This window comes from Lissotriton vulgaris, chromosome 2_1, assembly GCF_964263255.1.
Source record: "Lissotriton vulgaris chromosome 2_1, aLisVul1.2, whole genome shotgun sequence".
NCBI lineage: Eukaryota > Metazoa > Chordata > Amphibia > Caudata > Salamandridae > Lissotriton > Lissotriton vulgaris.
Window position 1 is genome coordinate 1,017,813,278 of NC_141687.1, and position 22,158 is coordinate 1,017,835,435.

General features: G+C 39.9%; 1 protein-coding gene across 5 annotated transcripts in view; it reads left to right on the top strand.

The window, feature by feature from the left end:
• SLC4A10 (solute carrier family 4 member 10) overlaps positions 1 to 22,158 on the top strand; it is a 1,035,540-nt gene that overhangs the window by 970,138 nt on the left and 43,244 nt on the right. For all 5 annotated transcript variants that reach the window (XM_086956614.1, XM_086956617.1, XM_086956615.1 and 2 more), the window contains exons 20-22: positions 1,135 to 1,203; positions 3,953 to 4,126; positions 12,058 to 12,180. In XM_086956614.1, coding sequence (XP_086812740.1) covers positions 1,135 to 1,203; positions 3,953 to 4,126; positions 12,058 to 12,180 — 366 coding nt within the window. The remainder of the gene's footprint in view (positions 1 to 1,134; positions 1,204 to 3,952; positions 4,127 to 12,057; positions 12,181 to 22,158) is intronic.

Consider the following 22,158-nt stretch of genomic DNA (forward strand, 5'->3'; position numbering starts at 1 on the left):
ATGACATTACAACGCATGCTTTTACCACGCATGCTTTTACAACACAAGTATTTCATCGTAAACCTTTACAATGAATAGAGCTTTTAGGTGCTGGATAGTGAATAGTTTAATTTACTATTCCAACTCCAGTCCCCGTAGACACTAGAGAAGGTGTTGGATAGTAAATTAAATCTATTTCCTATCCTAGAGCGCCCCCCAGCGCAATGCATTTTAATGGTTTGCGTTGTAATAGTTGCATCATAAAGGCACTGCGTAGTAAAAGTTGCATTGTAAAGGATGTTCCCCTATTTTTCTACCCCCTTTTTTCTCTCATTTCACTCTTTTCACACCCGTTCCTGCCTCTTGTAACCTGCTCTCCTCAACACTACACCTGCCTCTGTCTTCATTATATTTCTTCTTTTTACGTCTTCACTCACTCCTCTAGTTTACATTTGTATGACCATCCCTCTTAAATGTTTCAGTGTCTGTTTGGTTTAAGATTACTTTTACTATGATCATGGTTACGGTGCCGCAATATATATGGGATCTATTTCCTGAAGTAATGACTCATTGCCTTAAGAACTGTAATGTGGGTATTTTTTGCATAGTTGTTTTACTGGGTACTTTCCTGTAGGGTTAATAGGCCTGACCCACCAACCTCCCACCACCCACAATCTATCCTCTACCAAGGCATGCTTGGATGCTTAGAGCATCCAGCAGATCTCTTCACCAGGGACTCACCACATGAAGGACCCATAAGATTTAAGGCCAGATAAGGTAGACAATGTTTTAGAGTCAGATAAGAGAGAGAACGTTTAAATATATGTTAGTGTGGTACAGCAATGCTACCCAATCATTGCAGACAAGGAGTAAGCTTTCGCCATGTAAATTAAGTTCGATACCATTCATCATTTATAAGCTCTATTTACCACAAGTGCCTTTATTGTGTTTTCAGCAGCACCCAGCCGTATGAAATACAATTTTAGCAGTCCTATTTTGATGTGTAGGGATTTTTTGATTTTTAGGACAGTTTTTGTTGTGTGGAAAAGTTGTTGTAATACAACACAGGAAATATAATCTGATCATGAAGTGCTATGGAACTAAACATATTATCCTTTTCAGAGCTGATTGTTATTTTTGTTTCCTTTCACATAGTTTATTCCGATGCCAGTTCTTTATGGGGTATTTTTATATATGGGTGCCTCGTCACTAAAGGGAATCCAGGTAATATATTTTGATAAAACAGTACATTTCCAATGTAAATGTTATTTAAAAAAATGCTATGTTGCCAGATTTATACCGACAAGTAAGATCTTTCACAATATGTTTCTTTGCATAGTCATTAAAATCGTTCTTGTTGTTACTAGTCATTTAGCGCTTCAAAGTATAGATTTGGTACTTTAAGAGTTATTTGTTTGGACTACCTACACACATATTATTTTTCTGAAAAGTAAATCTGAATACATTATTGATTATTCTTTTTTATGAAAATGCTTGCATTCTGATTCCAAGATCTGTATTTCCTAGAAAGCACTAGCTGGTGATATTTTGCATTCCAGTGCTGTCAATAAAGCAAAACAGCCATTCTTCCAACTTAAAATATAATTTAAAATTATAAGTCTATCAAAATAGCACACCTGGGGGCAGCTCTACAAGAAGGTGCTGCAGCGCGACACTTTCAGAGCACAGGAATACGACATATCTACAATGATACGTCGCATTCCTGTGCTTTCCCCTGTGCTGGCGCACAACAGCTGCGATGCGCCGGTGCAGGCACCGGATGCCTACGCCATGGGGAGATTGTTTTTGTGCAGAAAGGGGCATCTTCCTGCACAAAAACAATCACCACAGGCATTTTCCTCTTTCAATGCGTGCTGTAGAATGCAGCACGCATTGAAAGTGGAAAAACCAAGGGTGGCATTGTAAATTGACGCATTTCCAGGTGTACGATTTCTCTGAAATCTGGACATGTATCTGGTTCCATGGGTGTTGCGTGGGAACACCCACAGCAACACCCATGGAACGCCCCTTTCACGCAAAAGTGCTCCGTGTAAATGGGCCATATTTACAAGAACGGGAAAAGCCACGCAAGGTGGCTTTTCCTGTCCTTGTAAATATGGGGCAGAGAAATGCCCTGCCAGTGCATCACAAAAAGTGACGTTCTGGCAGCACAAGGGGCTTGTAAATCTGCCCCCTGGGACCGACTACATATATAATGTTTTGGCCACTCGCTGCGGCTGCTGCGCCATGTGCAAATTAATGCACTGGCTGCAGACTGGGGCATTGTGCCCTACTATGGTACATGTGCGTTTCAGAGTGCAGATGCCAACTCACGTCTAAACTCTGGACAGTGCATCAATGAAAGGCAGAGAGGAAGTTTCAAATGAAGCCAGAGACACAACATCAGTTTCAAGAAGTGTAGGGATCTACCCCACAGGCGGGTGCAGTGTGTTAGTGTAACTGTCCACATGGGGCCAACAGAGGTGGTGGGGGTCCTTTTAACCACCCCGAATGATGCTCTACATGCAAGTGCCTTCTGAGGTGCACTGATTATGCACCTCCTAAGTGACACAATCAGTGTGCTGCCTGACATCTCTTTTGCCTCTGCTCCAGCATCTTGTAATAAATAAAGCTTGAGCAAAAAGGAAAAGTGTTCCTTTATTTGCATGGGGCCACACACCCATGTAAATTAAGGAACACTCCACTGTGATCGCACTAGCACAAAATAAGTGTGTGTGTGCACTTTTGCATTAAGGACACTTGGCAGTTTATATAAACTGACCAGTAGACACTCCATGAATGACGCTCTACCTGAACGTTTTTTAACCGCAATGGGTGTGAACCATTTGTCTTTTGATACAGTATTGTTAGAAATAGGGGTTCTGGTTGGCTAGGGTGTACACCTAAGACAGGCAGAACCCGCCACTCTAGTCAGGGTTAGGGAGTTACACTCACAAGATAACCCCTGCTCACCCCCTTGGTAGCTTGGCAGAGCAGTCAGGCTTATCCCAGACGCAATGTAAAGCGTTCAGGGAGGGTACCCGTCTTCTACAAAATACTATGCCAAGAAAAGTTCAACCACTTTTTCCACTTTGTATGTGTGTTGCACAGTGAGGCACACATGCAAAGTAGGAAAAGAAAGGAGAAATAAAAATATTTCTCCTCTTAACGCCTCCTTTCAGATTGCCATAACTTTTGTTGCTAAACCCTGTCTACAATTGTTTGTATACAGGGTTTTGCGTCAAAAGACATGAGTGGTTGCATGGGAACGCCCATGTACCCCCATGTAACGCCCCCTTGGTGCTCAGTAATGCAGAGCAATGGCTTGCGCTGCTTTGCGTTACTTGTAGGTACTTTCTAATGCAAAACAAGTTTTGCGCTGGAATGTAAATTGGTAAACAATAATTTTGGCATGCTAACGCAGCACAAAATGTTTGAAAATCTACCCAATAGTTCTTTAAACCGAGAGGTGGAGAACAACATTTGTCTATTCCTATTCCAGTTCTCCTGCTCCAGTGTGGCTAACAACACGGCAACATTGATTCTGATGCAGTACCTAAAAATGACAGAGCTTAATTTGTCCCCCGAATTTCTGGTGCTCTGCACCCGCAATTAGTTGTGAACTCCAACACTTATGGCAGTCTACCACGTAGCTGCACTGTTTGTCTAATTTAAAGATCGGCTCAATAAAATTTGCTTATTCATTTAATATGCATTAAAAATGACTAATACATGCCATTCAAGCCACTCTTACAGCTGTGGGGGCCTGGAATAGTCTGAATTGTCATAATAGTTCGTAATTGTGTCGGTGCTATTGCGTGGCAGTGCTGGCAGGGGCAACAGGTGGTGGAAGCTGCAGTAGCCAACGCCGAGGGCCCTAGTAAATTAAGCACTACAAGTGTGGGTGGGTCTTACATTAAGCAATTTTTATGTGTAGATGTCTGTTTTTATGCGTCACATTTTCTACTTCCAGCTGTATGACAGGATCAGGCTCTTCTGGATGCCTGCAAAGCACCAGCCAGATCTTATTTACCTGCGTCACGTTCCTCTCCGCAAAGTCCACCTCTTCACTGTCATTCAGCTCAGTTGCCTTGTGCTCCTGTGGGTGATAAAGACATCACGAGCGGCTATTGTCTTTCCAATGATGGTAAGCAAATCAAGTTTCTTTCCTCACCCATTGTCAGTCCTGATGTCCATTTCACAAAATTGGAACGTTTATAATTGTTTTACAATGTAGCAGAAAATGTAAGCTTGGGGCCTCATTTATGAAATGTGACGCATCGCTGCGTTCAAACAGCGATGCTTCACTTTTCATTGCATCCTCCTTGCAACACCAATGATGCATCATATTTACAGTATGACGCATCATTGCGCAAAGAATTACAGATACGTCAGTATTTCTGACGTTTCTGTATGGCGCAAAAGTGACGCTTTGCTGGAGTGTGTCACAAAAGTGACGCAGCTCCAGCAATGTGTCCTTTCACATGGGGCAAGCCCCATGTGAAAGGGCCTGCGTCAGTCTTACGCCTGCTCTGAGGCAGGCGTAAGAAATTGACGCATTTGCGTCCTAGAAGTGGCGCAGTGAAATCTTATACATTTCACTGCGTCACTTCTATGACCTTTTCTTGCGGTAGAACGCCCCCCTGTATACATTATACCTGGCGCAGGTATAATGTAGTGCAGGGGTTTACAAAGTGATGCATCTACCTAGATGCGTCACTTTGTAAATATGACGTATCAAGGCACATTTTTTACGCTGCTGGTGCGTCAAAAAAAGTGACGCACTGGCGGCGTAAAAGTGACGCACGGCCTCATAAATGAGGCCCATGGTCTTTTACGACAGCATGATGTAACTGCTGTCAAATGCTACTGTTGCGGGGCCTTCTTTTTTAGGATATTTAGCAAGGTAAGTTGTGTGTATGCACCATATGTCATCTTTTATTTAGCTTTACAAAAAGTTAATTTTTCTTTGACTTACCCCTCGCTTAAATCATACACTTAGCAACTTATCCCTTCACAGAATATACACCACCGATGTATTACATTTATGTATGGACTCTTTCCTGTCATAGGCTTACAATATTTCAAAATGGTGCTGAGCTTACTATTGGGTAAGATATTGAAGACCTTCATATGAGATCTTTCCATTTTAAAATGCTGCGAGATCCTAGGCTTTTTTAGACTGTAAGCACCATATTACACTAATCTATACTGAAAACTCCCATTTAACATCTATTTTAAAGGCACCCTTATGAGTGAAGTCCATGATGGAAACCTCAGAGACTTGAAGTAATCTTCCATTATCTCAAAAAGGCCAGGAGATTAGTTGAGGTAGAGCTTGTCTGCCATCAACGCCCTATATTTCAGCCTCTATGGGTAGCGACTCCACAATATCAGCTATTAACTTATGATCAAGTTAAGCAACCATAAATAAGTATAGATTCATTATTCTGAACTCCACACCTACTTACCTTGATAATAAGTTGTCAATCAACATTCTAGAGTTGATATATGTGTAGGTCAAAATCAAAATGTTGATATTCTGGCAGAACTGATGTATGTAGTGAACTTGATCATCTTCTATGTTTTGAGCACATCAAACTGATCCCAGGAAATTAAGAAATGTGGCATTTCCTAGACCACATTCAGACTTCTAACTGAGGGCAATCTGTTCCCATAAGTTACACTAAAGCATATTTAGTCCAACTACAATATCACTGTTCACATATTTAAAGTGACTATAGTGTATTTGGCCTGCCAAAACAAGGTTTAGTGATATTTTGTGACCATTCTTGATCGCTATTTTCTCTGATACAAAATTGTGTATAGAAAGGTGAAACATGGGATGAGTCTCAAACTAGCCCTACATATGCAAAAAGTAATCCTGGACAAGCTTAGGAGTAGGATTCAATCTGTGTGGGAACATTCTGACATCCATTTGGCAACATAACTAATGTAAAATATTATTTTGCTGTATTTGGATGGGATCACTGACATAATATAGAATGCCAAAATATCGACCTACCAAAATATCGAGGTAAAAATATAGAATGCCAAAATATCGACCTCCTATCTCCAAACAGGTAAGTACAAAAATATTGAATCAAAATATCGATGTAAAAAATATAGTTAGTCAAAATATCGATTTTTTTTAATGCTTTAAAATAATTAAATATTTATGAAATAATAAATATAATGAACTTAAACATACTTAAAATACTTAAATAACCTTAAAATTAATAAATAATTAATGTAAGTAAAAAACAAACCATACAAATGGATTTGTTAATACATATATATATATATCTAAACGTAATATTAATAAAAAAAATTACAATATTTTTACCGTAGGATAGCGTAGGGGTAACAATTACTATTCCCACTCCACAGAGTGCAACAGTAGGGAAAGCGTTGGATAGCGTAGGGGTAAAAATAACTATTCCCACTCCACAGAGTGCAACAGTAGGGAAAGCGTTGGATAGCGTTGGGGTAAAAAATACTATTCCCACTCCAGAGAGTGCAACAGTAGGAAAGCGTTGGATAGCGTAGGGGTATAAATTACTATTCCCACTCCAGAGAGTGCAACAGTAGGGAAAGTGTTGGATAGCGTAGGGATAAAAATTACTATTCCCACTCCAGAGACTGCATTAGTAGGGAAAGAGTTGGATAGCGTAGGGGTAAAAATTACTATTCTCACTCCAGTGAGTGCAATAGTAGGGAAAGCATTGGATAGCAGGAGGGTAAAAATTACTATTCCCACTCCAGTGAGTGCAAGTAGGTAAAGTAAATACTTCATATATAAATAAAAATATAATAAATAATAATACCAATTACAAATTAATTAAAATACTTAACACTTTTAAATAATACAATATAAACTCGGACTCGATAATTCTCGCTTAGGTGCCTACGCTAACCATGGGTCCCACTCTGCAACTCTGGGCAATAGCTTGCTTAATTTCCACAATGGCCCCAGCAACGCCGGGGATGCCTGGCTTCACCTTGGGGTGCCCTCTCACAGGGAAAGCCAGGACGGGTTCCGCAGCGGTATACAGCGCCAGGACGCCACGTAACGAGGTAACAGTGGGCTTTACAAGTATACATACATTACATTAAAAATGCAAATAAAAATTATTTAATAAAAATAGTTACCTACTAATACAAATTATTTACCAATTAACAGTAAATTAATTAACAATAAGAAAATAATTAAAAATGTGATAAAATATAAAAAAAATGTAAACATAGAATTACTTACAATTAAATTACTCCCCACCCTATTCCCCTATAAACCCACAATTGTTATTGTTATTGTTATTGTTATATGTACTTCTAAAGCGCGACATTCATCCAACAGGATATCACGGCGCTACAACCCACTACATAAACTAAATTAATAAAATTAACATAATTATCAAATAATAAATTAATTAAAATAAGTTACCCATTATATTTTAATTAATTACCAATTATAAATGAATTGACTATTTCACAATAAATACAAATAAATACATTTACATATTTAATTATTCATAATTAAGTAACTTCCCACCCTACTCCCCCATAAACCCACAATCCGCTACTGAAAATAATTTACTAAAATTAACATATTCATCAATTAATCTATTAATTTTAAGTATTTACCAATTATATTTTATTAATTACCAATTAATTATTAATTATTAATTAATTCAAAATAAATACCAATAAATAAATTACCATATTTAATTCATTATAATTAAATTACTTCCCACCCTATTCCCCTATAAACCCACAACCCGCTACAGAAAATTAATTACTAAAATTAACATAATTATCTATTAATCAATTAATTAAACATAATTACCAATTATATTTTAATTAATTACCAATTAATAAATAATTAATTAATTAAAAATATACCAATAAATAAATTAACATATTTAATTAATTATAATAAAATTACTTCCCACACTATTCCCCTATAAACCCACAACCCACTACAGAAAATAAATTACTAAAATTAACATAAGTATCAATTAATCAATTAAATAAAAATAATTACCAATTATATTTTAATTAATTACCAATTAATAATTAATTAACAAATAATTGAAAATAAATACCAATAAATAAAGTAACATATTTATTTAATTATAATTAAATTACTTCCCACCCTATTTCCCTATAAACCCACAACCCGCTACAGAATTATATTACGCAAAAATTAAATACCATAAAAATAATTAATTAATATAAATAATAAAATAAATATACACTTTTCAAACATATACTAACATAATAAAACACTTTAAAAATTGTTATTAACTTACTTACCTTTATTGCCACGACGGCTATGTTATCTACTCGACCCACTGCTAGGCTCCGACTCAATAGCACTCTGTCGGGGCCCTCCCCGCTGACCCGTGGCACGCGACAGGGATGCCTGTTGTCGGCATTGTTGTTTTTACTAGCGATGGACCCATGAAAAAGACACAGACAGGAGAATCATCTACATAGGGGTTTACAGTTTCGCACGGGCCTGTTATTGGTCTCTTTATATGCGGATGACATGATCCTGTATGTTCGTGACCCCCCAGACCAACTTAGGTCCACTTATAAGAGAAATTCTTTGCATTGATAACTTCTCCGGCCTAAGGATAAATTGGCATCAATCAGTCATTTTTCCCTTCACAAGTAGCACTGCCCAATGGGAACTGGAGTTTCCGCTAGGGTGGTGCTCTGATTCAGTGAAATATCTGGGGATACATATTCATCTTGAGACGGACCAAATTATTCGCCGCAATTATGGCTTTGCAATCTCTAAACTTGAGACGCAAATAGACCATTGACTGAAACTCCCTCTTTCCATGGCGGGGCGAGTGGCGCTTATATAAATGATTGTGCTCCTGAAGTTTTTGTATTTGTTTTATAATATCCCGGTAACGTTTGTGAATACATTTTTTAATACTCTCCGCACTCAGCTGATTAGACTAGTCTGTAACAACTCCCAGAGTGCGATGGCAGGTAATGACACTCCCATGCGACAGAGGAGGGTATGGAGTTCCGGATCTGCATCTATATTATCTGGTGGTGCAGTGCAGCTTTGCACAGCCATGGTATCACCTAGATGCCAGGATAACGTACCTGAGACCAGAGGCAGATTTTGTTTTGCCGGACACCCTGGCTGCAGTTCGGCCCCTTGGTATACCGCGAGATCCTAGCGACATTCAAGCGGTCTCCACAATTAGTTGGGCTTGAGCTAGGCTGAGCCGTCTTACTAACACCCGGACGGTTTATTCCTCTGACCTTCCACTCCCTAATGCAAAATGGCTGCCCATAACAGGTGAAAAGTTGATGCAGCAGACTTGTACAAAATTCAATATTGTCAAAATGGGTGACCTATTTCCTGCAGGCCATATATTTGACTCAGACGACGTATCCTCATTCCCAGACATGACATTTATGGACAGATTTGTTCTGGCTAGACTCGGGTCTGCTCTTCGAGCTCAATTCCCGGACTCCCCACTGGAGCCTCCGTCCTTCCCGCCACTCACAATGGTGATAGGTAGTAGCAGAGGCATCCATATAATATCCCAACTTTACAGAGCATGTGCTGACTTAATCACACTAGACGATAGCAGGGTGCGCAGCGCCTGGGAAGCGGACTTGGACAACTCAACATCTGACGAGCAATGGATAGCTTGTTGCAAAGTGACAAAGACAGTATCATTAAATAGCAGACACAAGCTTATCCATTTCAAGTTTCGGCGCAGAATATATGTCACCCCGGCCAAAGCACACAGGATAGACCCGGCTAGATCTCACCTTTGTCAGAGGTGCCACTCCCCTTAGGTGGACTTTGCATATTTAGCCTGGACGTGCCCACGCACACACGCTTATTGGGTGGAAGTTGACCATACATTGGGCGAGATAATTAAGGTGCCTATGAACACCCTGCCGGAGATGGCACTCCTGGGATACGTGGTGCAACTCCCTCTTAAAGTTTGCAGATTTTCTGCCATCGCTCTACTCCTGGCCAAAAAGGAGGCAACACTACACTGGGGCAGCAGAAGGGCTCCAACAAAACAGGGATGGATCCAATGCTTAGCTTCTTGTTCTACGCGAAGTGATCAGTATTCTAGCACAATCCCACCCGCCTCTAGAGCTAGAGACATCTGGGGCCCCTTCAAGGCTTTCCTAATGGCACAACAGCAAGATCCCCCCACACAGCAGGAACAGGGCATTGTGCCAACTGGGGTGGGCTAGGCTGTTACCCACCCAGTATTAACACCACAGGGTATGCAGTATCCACCTCTGGTGGCCTGGATCTATTATCATCTTGATGGTAGGCTATTGGGTGGAGGGAGTGGATGGGGTTACAGATAAGTATATTGCACCATCGCTCAAGAGGGGGCTTAAACGTATTGTATGTATACTGCATTATATATTACATCACCTACTGTGTATCAGAGTAACGAATAGCTATTTGTCTTGTGATTGTACCCAAAATGTCCTTGCTTTGAAATCAGTGCCTTGCTTTGTCTTATTAAAAATGCTAAATAAAGTTAAAAAAATAAAAAGTATGCCAATTAGGAGTCAACCACTTCTACCATGTTTTAGGGATCAGAGAAAATACACTGGGAACTGAACAGCAGTTTAAAAACTAGCGAGATCAGTCCAAAGCAGTTCATAAACTAGCAAGATCAGTACAAAGAAAATGGAAGTGATACAGAAAAATAGGCACTATCTCACATAGGCAATATCAGGAGCATTTTCAAATGTATACAGATGATGCCAACATCCTCATATGTCTGGGGATCACTCAGGTAACTGAGATGAACAATACCAATTGCCTTAGTATAGGAGGCATTTTGCCAAATTCCGGTGTGGTTTCTTGCTTGCACAATTCAGTTAAAACAAGGAAACTTCTCTTGGTTAAGGGAATTAACAATGGTGATGCTATGTCGTAATTAGTACAATTTGTTTTTGCCAGGCTTCCAAAAACACTTATGGAAAGACACTAAAGTGTGCAAAATAAGACAGCCAGACTTAGCATATACTTCCAAAGATTAGACCACACAATGTTCACACAAATTCACTTTCTTGGTTCTAGGTAGATTAAAGAATTAAATGTAAGATCCTTGCGACTGTAGTATGCAAGGAAAATATCACCACAATATAAAGGATTCTTCATTCAGCCATCTTGAACCAGATAAAAACAATTGTGATTCAACAGTTTAGCGGCTGTCCAGTAAATGAAGCCATTTTATGGCTCAAACCCCAAAAAGATAAACTCAAAGTTACATTGTAACATGCTTATTTTGGTGATTGTTAGTGATGCATTTTTGGGTAAAGGAAAACTTTTTAATTCACAGGATGGCACTTTTAAAGCTTGAGTGTAGGTCTCTGGCATTTCAGCGACCCAGGCACTGGAATGCCCTGAACCCTCACCATCTGTGATTTAGGAAACTTCTGAAAATTGACCAGCACAAGCTTGCAATCAACTAAGAACCAGACTACAGCAAGAGGAGATCAAATTATTCCAGAAAGGAGATCATTGTGGCATACAGAAAACTGTAACATGTTTCTCCTAGTCCCCTTTCATGACTGCAATTTTAGTGTTTGTAATGAGAGCATAATGCTGATCATGCTTTATAAAAATGTAATAAAATATTGTATTAAAAATCGCTAATGTCATGTGCCTATTGCCAAGTGTCTTATTCAGGGACATTTGTACAAAGCGTTGGTAACAAACCTCTTTGGTAATAATATTTTAAATATGAATCTCTTCAATTCAGTTAAAACTTTATTTTCAAACTTTCCAAAAGTACCACAATATAGATATTTATTAATTTGCATATTTATTTTATTGTGTGTGCATGCCACATCTAAATACGTTAGGCTTTTTTCAAATTACAGTAGCTTCAGCACCTACCTGTGTCTAAGGGGTATGTATCTCTTGCAGTTGCATACAGTAGTATCTTTGGATCATCTACAACTGCACTGAAGCAATGTATCACAAATGCTGTGTTTGAAAAATGTTCATTGGTCATAACCAGTTTGGTTACTTTATTGTGTTCTGAATTCTTTTCCTAGGTTTTAGCATTGGTCTTTGTAAGAAAACTTATGGATTTATTTTTTACCAAACGGGAACTAAGCTGGTTAGATGATTTGATGCCCGAAAGTAAGAAAAAGAAACTGGAAGATCTAGAAAAAGAGGTAAGACTCATCACAAGATTTGAATTTCATAAGATTAAATGAGGGTGCTTTGTAAATGAGAAATTAATTGTCTTGCGTAGTTTTGATCGAAAGAAATTTCCATAAGACTACATTTATCAATACACAATGAAATCTAAACAAAGGACATGACATTTTTTAACTAGATAGAGATTTAATAATTTGCAATCACTTTTAATCTGCTAAACTACACAATAAATATACAAACTTTTGGATACAACTAGAAGCTATATTTTACATGAATCCATTTGAGGTTATGTGGTTAACAAAGGCATTAATAAGTGTGGTTAATAAAACATTTGCCTGTTTTAACTGGTTACACATATTAAGGTAGTAACCATCTTGTTCCTTCTTTCAGGAGATTATTTTTTTAGTTTTTTTTATGTTTTCAAGGCTGGGATTTGTTATACTTTCATTGAAAAAATGCTTTAAAAAATGGGTTTGTATTGCCTGGGGTTAATTTGCACTGCGTGGAAGTCTGACAGGTTTGTCCATGAACAAATAGTTTCTTTACACACTATAACATACACCGTTTATTTTTTTCCTTGAATTTGTCCCAGAGATTCCAGCTAAATGTCCAACCCATTGTAGTCTCTCTTTTCCAGGGTACCCCTTTCCTTCATGTCAGGGGTGCAAAGCGTTAACAGTGCGATCTGCATTAATGGGATTGGCAGCAGGCATTTAGACATCATGTCCCTCTATTCACCTATCACCAACAGCTCCTTCTATTTTCAGGCCTGTGGCAATTCATGAAAGTACACAAAAAGACTAGCAATGGCAATATCTCTTCCCATTTCATGGTCCAGAGCTACAAGCATTTGCTCTCAGAATCAGACTAACTGCCAATGCCTGATGAAAATATTCCCCAAACTTTGCCAGGTCTGATAGGTCTAACCCACTTATTTTACCCCGAGACGGAAACTCCCAACCTGGTTCGCTGTAACGTTTCTCAGGGTTCCATTTAGAGGTGAAAGAATTTCTGAATTCATCTCTGTTCTGCCTTCTCACTGACTTATTTATTGTTTGTAATAAAAGATGCCCAAAAATAGCACCAGGTAAGTGAAAACATGCTATCCAAAGACAGATGTTGTGGCAATTACATTTTAAGAGATAAAAGAAGGAACAGAGTCATATTTTGTTTAGTCCTTTTATCCCTAGCTCTTTGGCATCCCATCTGTACATCTTGCCAGCAGAAGGATACTTTTCACCATTCAACTAGACTTTTGAATCTGAAACTAGATGTTTCATGGAGGTTGTGATCAGGGCTTTGATCCACAATACAAAGGCCTCTGAATGTTCATTCCTTCTTCTGGACTTAGACTTATTAATTTATTCAATTTATAAAGCACACTGTCACCTTGCAGGCATCCTGGCGCTAAAGTAGGTCAAGACGGAGTGAGTCAGGGGCAGGGTCCGGCGACTAGGTCTTGGGGAACAGCCAGGTTTTTACCCTTTTTCTGAAGGGAAGGAGCTCCCTGATTTGCCTAATTTCCCTAGGGAGTCTATTCCAAAATGTAGCCACTGCCACCCCAAAGGATCTGCCCCCTGACCTAACCTTCCTAAATCTAGGAACCTTCTTGGATCCCAGAAGAGGATGGAGAATTCTCTCCATACTCTTCCGGAGACAGTTCTTGACTTTGTGACCCATATTTCAATGTGTGATCTTAAAAATACAACCATTGAGTCCATCTTGAGGCAAAATCTGAGCTATTCAAAAATCTTTTCTTACGTGTTATGGCAAGAGTTGACTACATTTAGCCATCTTCAGGAATGCAGGGAGAGCATTCTAGATGCCCTTCATAGGTAAGCTTTCTGTTGGGGGCGTGGGTTCATACCACCAGGACCCACTTCAATGGTCTACAGATACAGATTCAGCAGAGTCTCTTGTTAACGGTGTTATTTCAAGAGAAGCAGAGGCTATTCTTCCAGAGAGTTTAAAGGTGGCTTTGCCACAACCATTTCCTCGTCTGGGGTCATATATGTAACAGTCACAGAAGAGAGCATACATTCTTCCCCATCTTTCACACATGGTTTTGTACACTAGGCTAATATGCATCTCATGTTAACTACTACTGACCAGGCAAACTAGGTTTGTGACCTTTAACTGGACCATCACTAAAGAGATTAGTGGTTCTACAGGCAGGTTGTTACTGTGGTTACTGGCCTGTAGATGGACTGCGCCACAGCACTCTTGAGCCAGTGCTGCTTGGTTTTTTAAGGGTCTGAAATTTTCAAAACATAAAAAGCATTGGGAAGCATAGTATAGAATGAGTACATAAACATTTTAAAAAAAGCTTTTTTTCATAGTGTGGTTTTGACTGGCATATTAAACCACATTGCACATTCTTCTACGTCTTTTGTCTATAGAACAACTCTCACTCAAGTGCCTCTCACAACATCTTTATAACCATGAATTGAACACACACCATTACATTAGGTTGTCTGAAATGTAGATAATTTGGGGAAACTTTCGTTTCTTTTTGTCTTATGAACCCACCACATTTACAAAAAGAAATCTAAATGTTGAATTTGCTATTTTGACCTAGCAGATTAGAGCGCATTCTTCTATAGACATTCTCCCTCATACAAAGAAAAACAAAAACTCAAGTATGTGTTTAGGGGTGTTTGGGTGTAAATAAATGGGGGATGTGTAACGTTTTTACTAAGCAAACATCTGGCCTGAATCACAAACAGCATTTTGGAATATTTAAAGTCGAACTGCAGTAGTGCTCCAGTATTTCAACTTCACATACTTAAAATGCAATTCACAAACCTACAGTCAGAAATCTCCACCTCTGACTCTCCTGTCTTTTCTCTGTGGATCTCTGCTCTTCAGGTGAAGGGCTCCTCACACGTGGGTATACATTAAAGTAGTAAATGAGGGAGGGACAATGAGTTGTGGTGGCAAAATCAGGAATAATTACTGCCAAATTGAAAGGTTTAGGGAAAATTAAGGAGGTGTGTAGAGAGCGACATGCTAATAAAACAACTACCCATATAGACAACTGCGATTCACAAAGTACATTTCTAGTTCTACCACAACCCCTAATAGTGTCAAATCAGGCACAAACGCACTCCAGCCCTGCCTGAGAGTAAGACAGGCACCAGACGTGGCAAAACACTAGTAGTGCAACACACTTCCACAGAAACAATGGAGGCATGTTATAACATCAACAACCCACAGGAAATAACGTTTATAAAAATTATATATGTGTGTGTGTGTGTGCATATTAAAAATACATTACTAGTACTCTAGAAGATATATGTTTCAAAATGTATTGGATAAATGCTTAGAACCGTTAAACGAAGAAAAACGCTGATGTGTTTCGATTGAGATTCAGTCTTAGCCACTGCAAATAAAGTCACGGTTCTTCTATTGACTCATTGCAGATAAGGAAACCCAGCTCAGAAGTATTCTCCTTCAAGATAAAACAAAAGACCATATGTACAATGAAGTGGCGGAGAGAGGCGCTAACCTTCCTGGCTTAAAGGCTCTCGCCACCACTTCTGAAACGCAAGGCTGCACCATATTTACAAGATTACGGTGCAGCCTTGCGTTTCCCCCTGCAATGGCAACTTAGCGCCAATGCAGGCACCCTTGCACCAAAGTGCAAGAGTGTCTGTGTGCAATGCAAGATTGTTTATGTGTAGAAAGGTGCCCCTTCCTGCACATAAACAATCCTAAAATGCCAGTCTGTCACTTTCAAGTGTTCTGCTTCATGCAGCACACATGAAAGTGACAAAATGGAATTTTTGTAAAAGATTGTTTATGTACAGGAAGGGATACCTATGTAAAATACTTGCAAAAGTCATGATTCTATACAAAAATTCTACTTGCAAGGACCTTTGCAAATTTTGTAGTTGTTAAAAAATGTCCACGGTTTGCAAGCAAAAAATCTTTACATTGCCTTTTACCCTTCGTGTAAGCATATGTATATGTGATCAACATATATTCTTCCCAGAAAACATCTGTCTACCAAACAGAAATACAATGCCATGCGTTTCCATGCTTAGAAGTCTTGAGAAGGGTGGAGTGTGGAGGCAGGTGATAATTTTCCTCCTTATTGTCATTATCAGGGAGACTGGATAAAAACTTAAAACAATCCAGGCGTTAAAACAGGGAAAGTGTTGTACCTTTATTTATCTCCGATTTCCAGAACTATATGCTAATTGTTATGTGCTACCTTCGCTAAAGGCATGTTTGCCTACTTTTCTACCAATAAAGCTGTCTCTGAAAACTCTGGGGCTGGCTTGCCAAATCTGTATACCCTTGATCATAACATAAACATTTATGCCACAAATTCTCCTTGGAAATATTGGACTGGGTCTTTATTACAGCAAACCTTGAATGGTGCAATTACTGTGCGTGAGTTCCTGAACATTAAATTAGCAAGCAGTGTGCCAATGCCACATTAAAAAGAATAAAAACATTTGCTCTAAGGAGGTCATCACACTTGTTTGCCTGGGAACCCAAAGTAGTCCTGGCAATTTTCTCAGACCAGCCCCAGCCTGGCCCCAGGAGGCTGGAAAGGGGTGCTTGCTGCTTTTGTTACTTGAGCCCGATATGCCAACACCACTGCAAAACTGGCTCCCACTAACATAACCAGCACCCCACTGCTGCAAAACTGGCCCACCCTTCCGGCCTCCTGAGAAAATGCCCGATGCACGGTATGGCCAGACTGGCCCTGTTTACTACCTCTGCCTCAAAACTGCGGTCTGCCTTAAGTTCAAGCATGCCTTAATTTCATGTTTTACCAGAGTTTAAATTGTCCATGGTAAAATTGTTAGGCCCAGATTATTAAAAGTGTCACTCAACCCAGCGCAAAGTTGCTGCGCTGCGTTGCATGACCAGGACAGAGTGGGAAAGCCTAGATATGGCACTATACTGCTCAGTCTTTAGAGCTGACAGGCAATCATGCAGCTGAGGGCCACGCACACACCTTTGCATCATAGTGGAAGGGTGTCTTTACAAAATACTATGATTAGACCCACTTTAAAACGTTTCCCACTTCAGAACTGTGCATTTCTCCTTTTTAACACATGCTTCAAAGTAGCATTATTGTTTAGTGCAAACCCCTGTCATCTATTGTTAGTAGATAGGGATTTGCATCAAAAATCATATGTGGCTGCGTGGGAGCACAGCTTTGCTTTATTTTAAGTGAAGTTTCCAGAAACAAAACAAGTTTTGACACATTGGCATGTACTTTCCCCAACCAAGTATTTTACTCCCATAAGGTGGCTTTTTCTTGTGGACCTCTTTTGTGTTGCTCTCCGTTAAGAGGCAATACTGCGGTGTTACTCAGATGGATCAGGGCAAGCATCCATAGGGTTTGACACAAAGGTAGATCTACTAAGATTACCAAAATGGGCTTTGTGTCAAAATCACCCCACAGGCTTTAACAAGCGACATTGTTTTCATTCCTTAGAAAAATAATGCATTACATGTGTGCTAAAGTGCACAGCAAGCATCCACTGGGTGGGGTCCTTCAAAGCTTGTCTATTTGTAGTCATGTGAATTTGCATAGGAAGTATAGGCTTCCAGAAGAAACCTAGGCTAAACAGAGCATACTCAACGCTGTGCTATGGTGTGAAACCATGAATCATTCAAGGGAGTCTATTTAGAACCCTTTTAGTCTACTTCTTTGTACAAGTGGGAGCAGGCCCAGCCCTTAGGGTTCTCCTCACAAGTCAAAACAGCAGGTGCAGTCCTTCTTCTGTCATTCACTGTTCTGGGAGCCAATACCTATTCAAGGAGCTTTCCATCTCCTAGATGAAAGTGAAAGCCCAGGCAGATGGGCTTTAAAGGCTCTGGGCAGGGTAAAGGTATTTTTTTAAGTATCTTTTATAGAATATGTGTTACAAATCTTACTTTATTAATCAATCAGATTTGTAATAAATATATTAATAAATCAAAGACTGAACTGTTTATCTGGTTTCTAGGTGGAGATAAGATAATAATATTTACTTTTAATAATGTATTGCAATGCAACAGCTAACCAAGCTACTGTGAAAATCCATTTCGGACATTGTCATGTAAGGACATGTCTTACTTTTAAGTATCATTCAACCTTCCAAATAGGCATTTAAGGTCGATTTATTGTTGTTCTATTAATATTTAAAAGGAGTGTATAGGTCTGTCAAAAATTATTATTTTCACAGGTCGAATTTGCAGTTTAAACCAGCACAGCTAGATTACTGGTGGTAGGCATGAAGTCATACTTTCCATTGTCAATTTAGTGGTGGCACAAAATGTGCTTCAGTCCACTAGGGCCATTCAATGTACATGTCCTGGGTATACTTTGCACCATACACTAGGGAATTATAGGTAAGGTAAATATGCCAATTAGTTGCATACCAATTTAACATGTTTTTGGGGTCAGAGCACTTACATTGCATTGCAGCCTTTAACTCCGGATGTGCTGGGGCCCAACATTCTATGGGATCTGAATAACGGGGGTAAGTACTAACCCTTCAGCACTTGACTCTAAGTGGTAGTGTAGGCCAAGCAGTCAAATGCTCTTCAGGGGTTTGTAAGTGCAAGGTATGCTAGAGCTCATAACTCAAAATAACAACTGCGACCCTCAATAAGATGATTGTCCAGTTCATTACTGATCTTTTGTGTAAAAGGCAGTATTTATTATACATATTAAACATAGAGGCATATGTACAAGCCCCTTTTGCCACCACAACGTCACTTTGACTGACGTTGTGATGGAGATAGAGGCTTTGCCTTATTCACAAGCCAGCGTTAAGCCTCTTAACCCGGCCTAACGCTGCCTTGTAACTAAGGCACCCATTCAGGCTCTACTTAGCATGAAAGGGGCATGCAATGGGTGTTGCGGTGGGTGTTGCACTGCAACACCCATTGATTTTGACACTGCCCCCTATTTATAAGGGTAGGGTAAATAAAAGACAGTGCCACAATTCAGACCAAGGTAAACCTTGTCTTAAACAGGCAAAACAAAGAGAAATGCTTTATTTCTCCTCGTTTTTGCTGTTTCCATATGTGCTGCATTGTGCAACACACATTGAAACAGCAAATTGCCATTGATTGTTCATGTGCAGGAACGCCTCCCTTCCTGTACATAAACAATCAAAAATAAGAAATGACATTTTGCATAAAGCAGCACACTTAAAAGTTACAAAACGTCAATGTCTCCCTTCGTGCACATAAACAAGCTTCCCCTCAATGCAGACACCCTTGCACTATGGTGCAAGGGGGCCTGCATTGGTGCAAGGGCTGCTGTGTTTAATGCCAGTGCAGGGGCAAACACATGGCTGCATGCCACACTCCGTCACTTCATTGTAAATATGCCCTATAGTACACTAAATAATCCACACAGGTAGTCTCTCAAGACTAGCACACCTGCTTTTGTCAGGGTAGTGCTACGCCCTGATCGGTCCTCTCATTCCCCCCACCTCCTCGGTATATTAGTCATCCCTAGCAGATTTTAGGAGGTGACCCCAGGTGATGTCCAAGCTAGCAATGTGTGTCTGGCTTTTGGCCTTTAAAGTTTTGAGCTCTCCAGATGGTACACTATTAAGTTCTAGCAAGTCCCACCTGCCCCTGGGGCCCTTCTTCCACCATACCCCATCTGTGGCCTTCAGAAGAGCTGGGATGCTTCTCTTCCTCAAACTCCACAACAAGCACCTCATCCTTCTCCCAGTCGGCTGGGTCAGAGAGCACTGAGACAGCTGAGATGATTACAGACAGTGACAGTTTCTGGGTGCAGCAGTGTTGTAATTGAAGATTCCTTCTTAGTAAGAAGGAGTCAGGTAGCCATGTCACAAGGATTAACATGTGAAAGGTTTATTTAAAAGGTTGCAGGTTACCTAATAAAACACCCCACCAGGTAAAGCCTCCTCCCTGCTCAGTCCACTCTCTCTAACTGTCTATCCTTCAGTTACTCACCAACATTCTATGACATCATACACTGGCTTAGCAGGGTAGGGAAACAGGGAAGCTGTGCATAGAATGCATTACAATCAAAGCAGATTATAACACATCTCTTTCCCTTAGAATATAATAAATATACAACAGAACTAATAAAATACAGACAAAACTAGAAGAGACTCTAGCTCTCATTAGCCCTATAAATTTACACAACTAATAAAAATGCAAATAGAACTATAAGAGACTCAAGTTTTGATAAACCCTGTACATTATTCACACAGTGGTCACATCCAACACTATCCATACGAGACCAAAAGCATACCCATATACAGATCACACAGAACCCATCAAAAGAAAGCCTCTAGCATACACAATACATGGGGCACGATATTTCCACTTCAGTGGCACACATACAATCCACATACCTTCCACTGCATACTATTGCAGGGTCATGGACACATACTCCACATACTTTCTACTTAGAATTAGCAAAAATATAAAATACAACTAACATCCATATGTAAAATTTCAGCATGGCATTGAAAAATACTCTCTGGCAGCAAACCCAAAGTCCTCCTCTCTGGTGAGAGACATCTCGCCCGAACATTCATGTAGTACACTGACTGTAGATCCAAAACTACACAGTAGTGCTAGAAACTCATGTGGAAATCCTTTCTCTTTTCTGAATGTTTTCTTAACTGGTCACTGGCCCAATGTTCCTTTAGTAAAGAATCACAGCTGCACAAGGAAGAGTCACTAAACACACCAGACAACAAATCTCTGCACCTTACTTACCCCACAAAAATATTCACAGTCCAATTGTAGAGTTCACCATGCCTCAGGGCAATGATTCTTACAAAAGGAAGGTGCACTTGATAGAAGTCAGAACAGGCGACAAATCAATACTTCATAAGTTCTTCTTTCTATTGAATTCTTGTTAATAAACTGGCACACAGCCAACACGTTTCGTTTCCCAGTGCCACCTGAACTTTGTCAGGGCTGCAACAATTACAAAGACCAACATAAATATACATTGATTATAATGAATATACAAACTGAAATACATTTAACACCTTGGCTGCTAAGGCTTTTCCCGTCCTGCGCTGAAAATCCTAAAATCCTATTCTTCATGACAAGGTCAACTCGTCATAAGCACAGCTCCAGTATACTGCATAACGAGCTGACCTTGTCATGAGCGTGGAAGAGGTTAAGAAACATTTAGAAATACAACAACAACACCAATGACACAGATGACCCAGGACCTAATGTCACACAATCTGTGTTTTTAATACCATCAGTGCTGCAGCAATTCCCCCTCTGTGCTGCAGATCCTTTACTCCAATTGTTCATGACGAGCTGAGCTCGTCATGAGCATCGAAGGGGTTAAAACACATACATCCACAACTAAAAACATAACACAGAAACATTCTAAAATAACAACTGGCTGATTTCATCATGCCAGTTTGTTATACACTCAGTGCAATTTAAAGATTAATTAAAAAACGCTGAAGTCTCCTTTATTTGTATGTAGGTGGGAAGAGAAAAAAAAAGGAAAAAAGAATAAAAAATTACTCAGGGCAAGCGTCACTTATGTGTTCCATGTAAATGCGGCCCTGCTCCATCTCGTTGAGCACTTCACAACAGCTCCATTTTATTTTCGCCACTACAAAGGTGCGTCATTCTGATACGCAAGCACTTCCTAATCTTGCCACCAGCCGTCACATCACAGTCTGTGTTTCAGCTTCCCTACTGTTATGTTAGCTGTAGGCACCGTCAGCTGTAAGCGCGTACCACATATGCGCTTGACTCTACATGCTACACTTGTGCTGTGGAAAGGAACGCAATTCTCTCTGTCAGGATCTCCGGCCACATCACATTCCAGCCTCACAGGCCTTACCAACTGCTGTACTCGATTGTCCTGCTTGGAATTCTTGGCGGCAGTGCATGGCCTTTTCAAGTGCTGCAACAGTACTCGCTCTCATAAGGAATGTAAATGGGGTTAGAGCAAAAAATAGAGATATACGGCATACGCTAGCAGTTTAAGTGCGCACAATAAATCACCACCT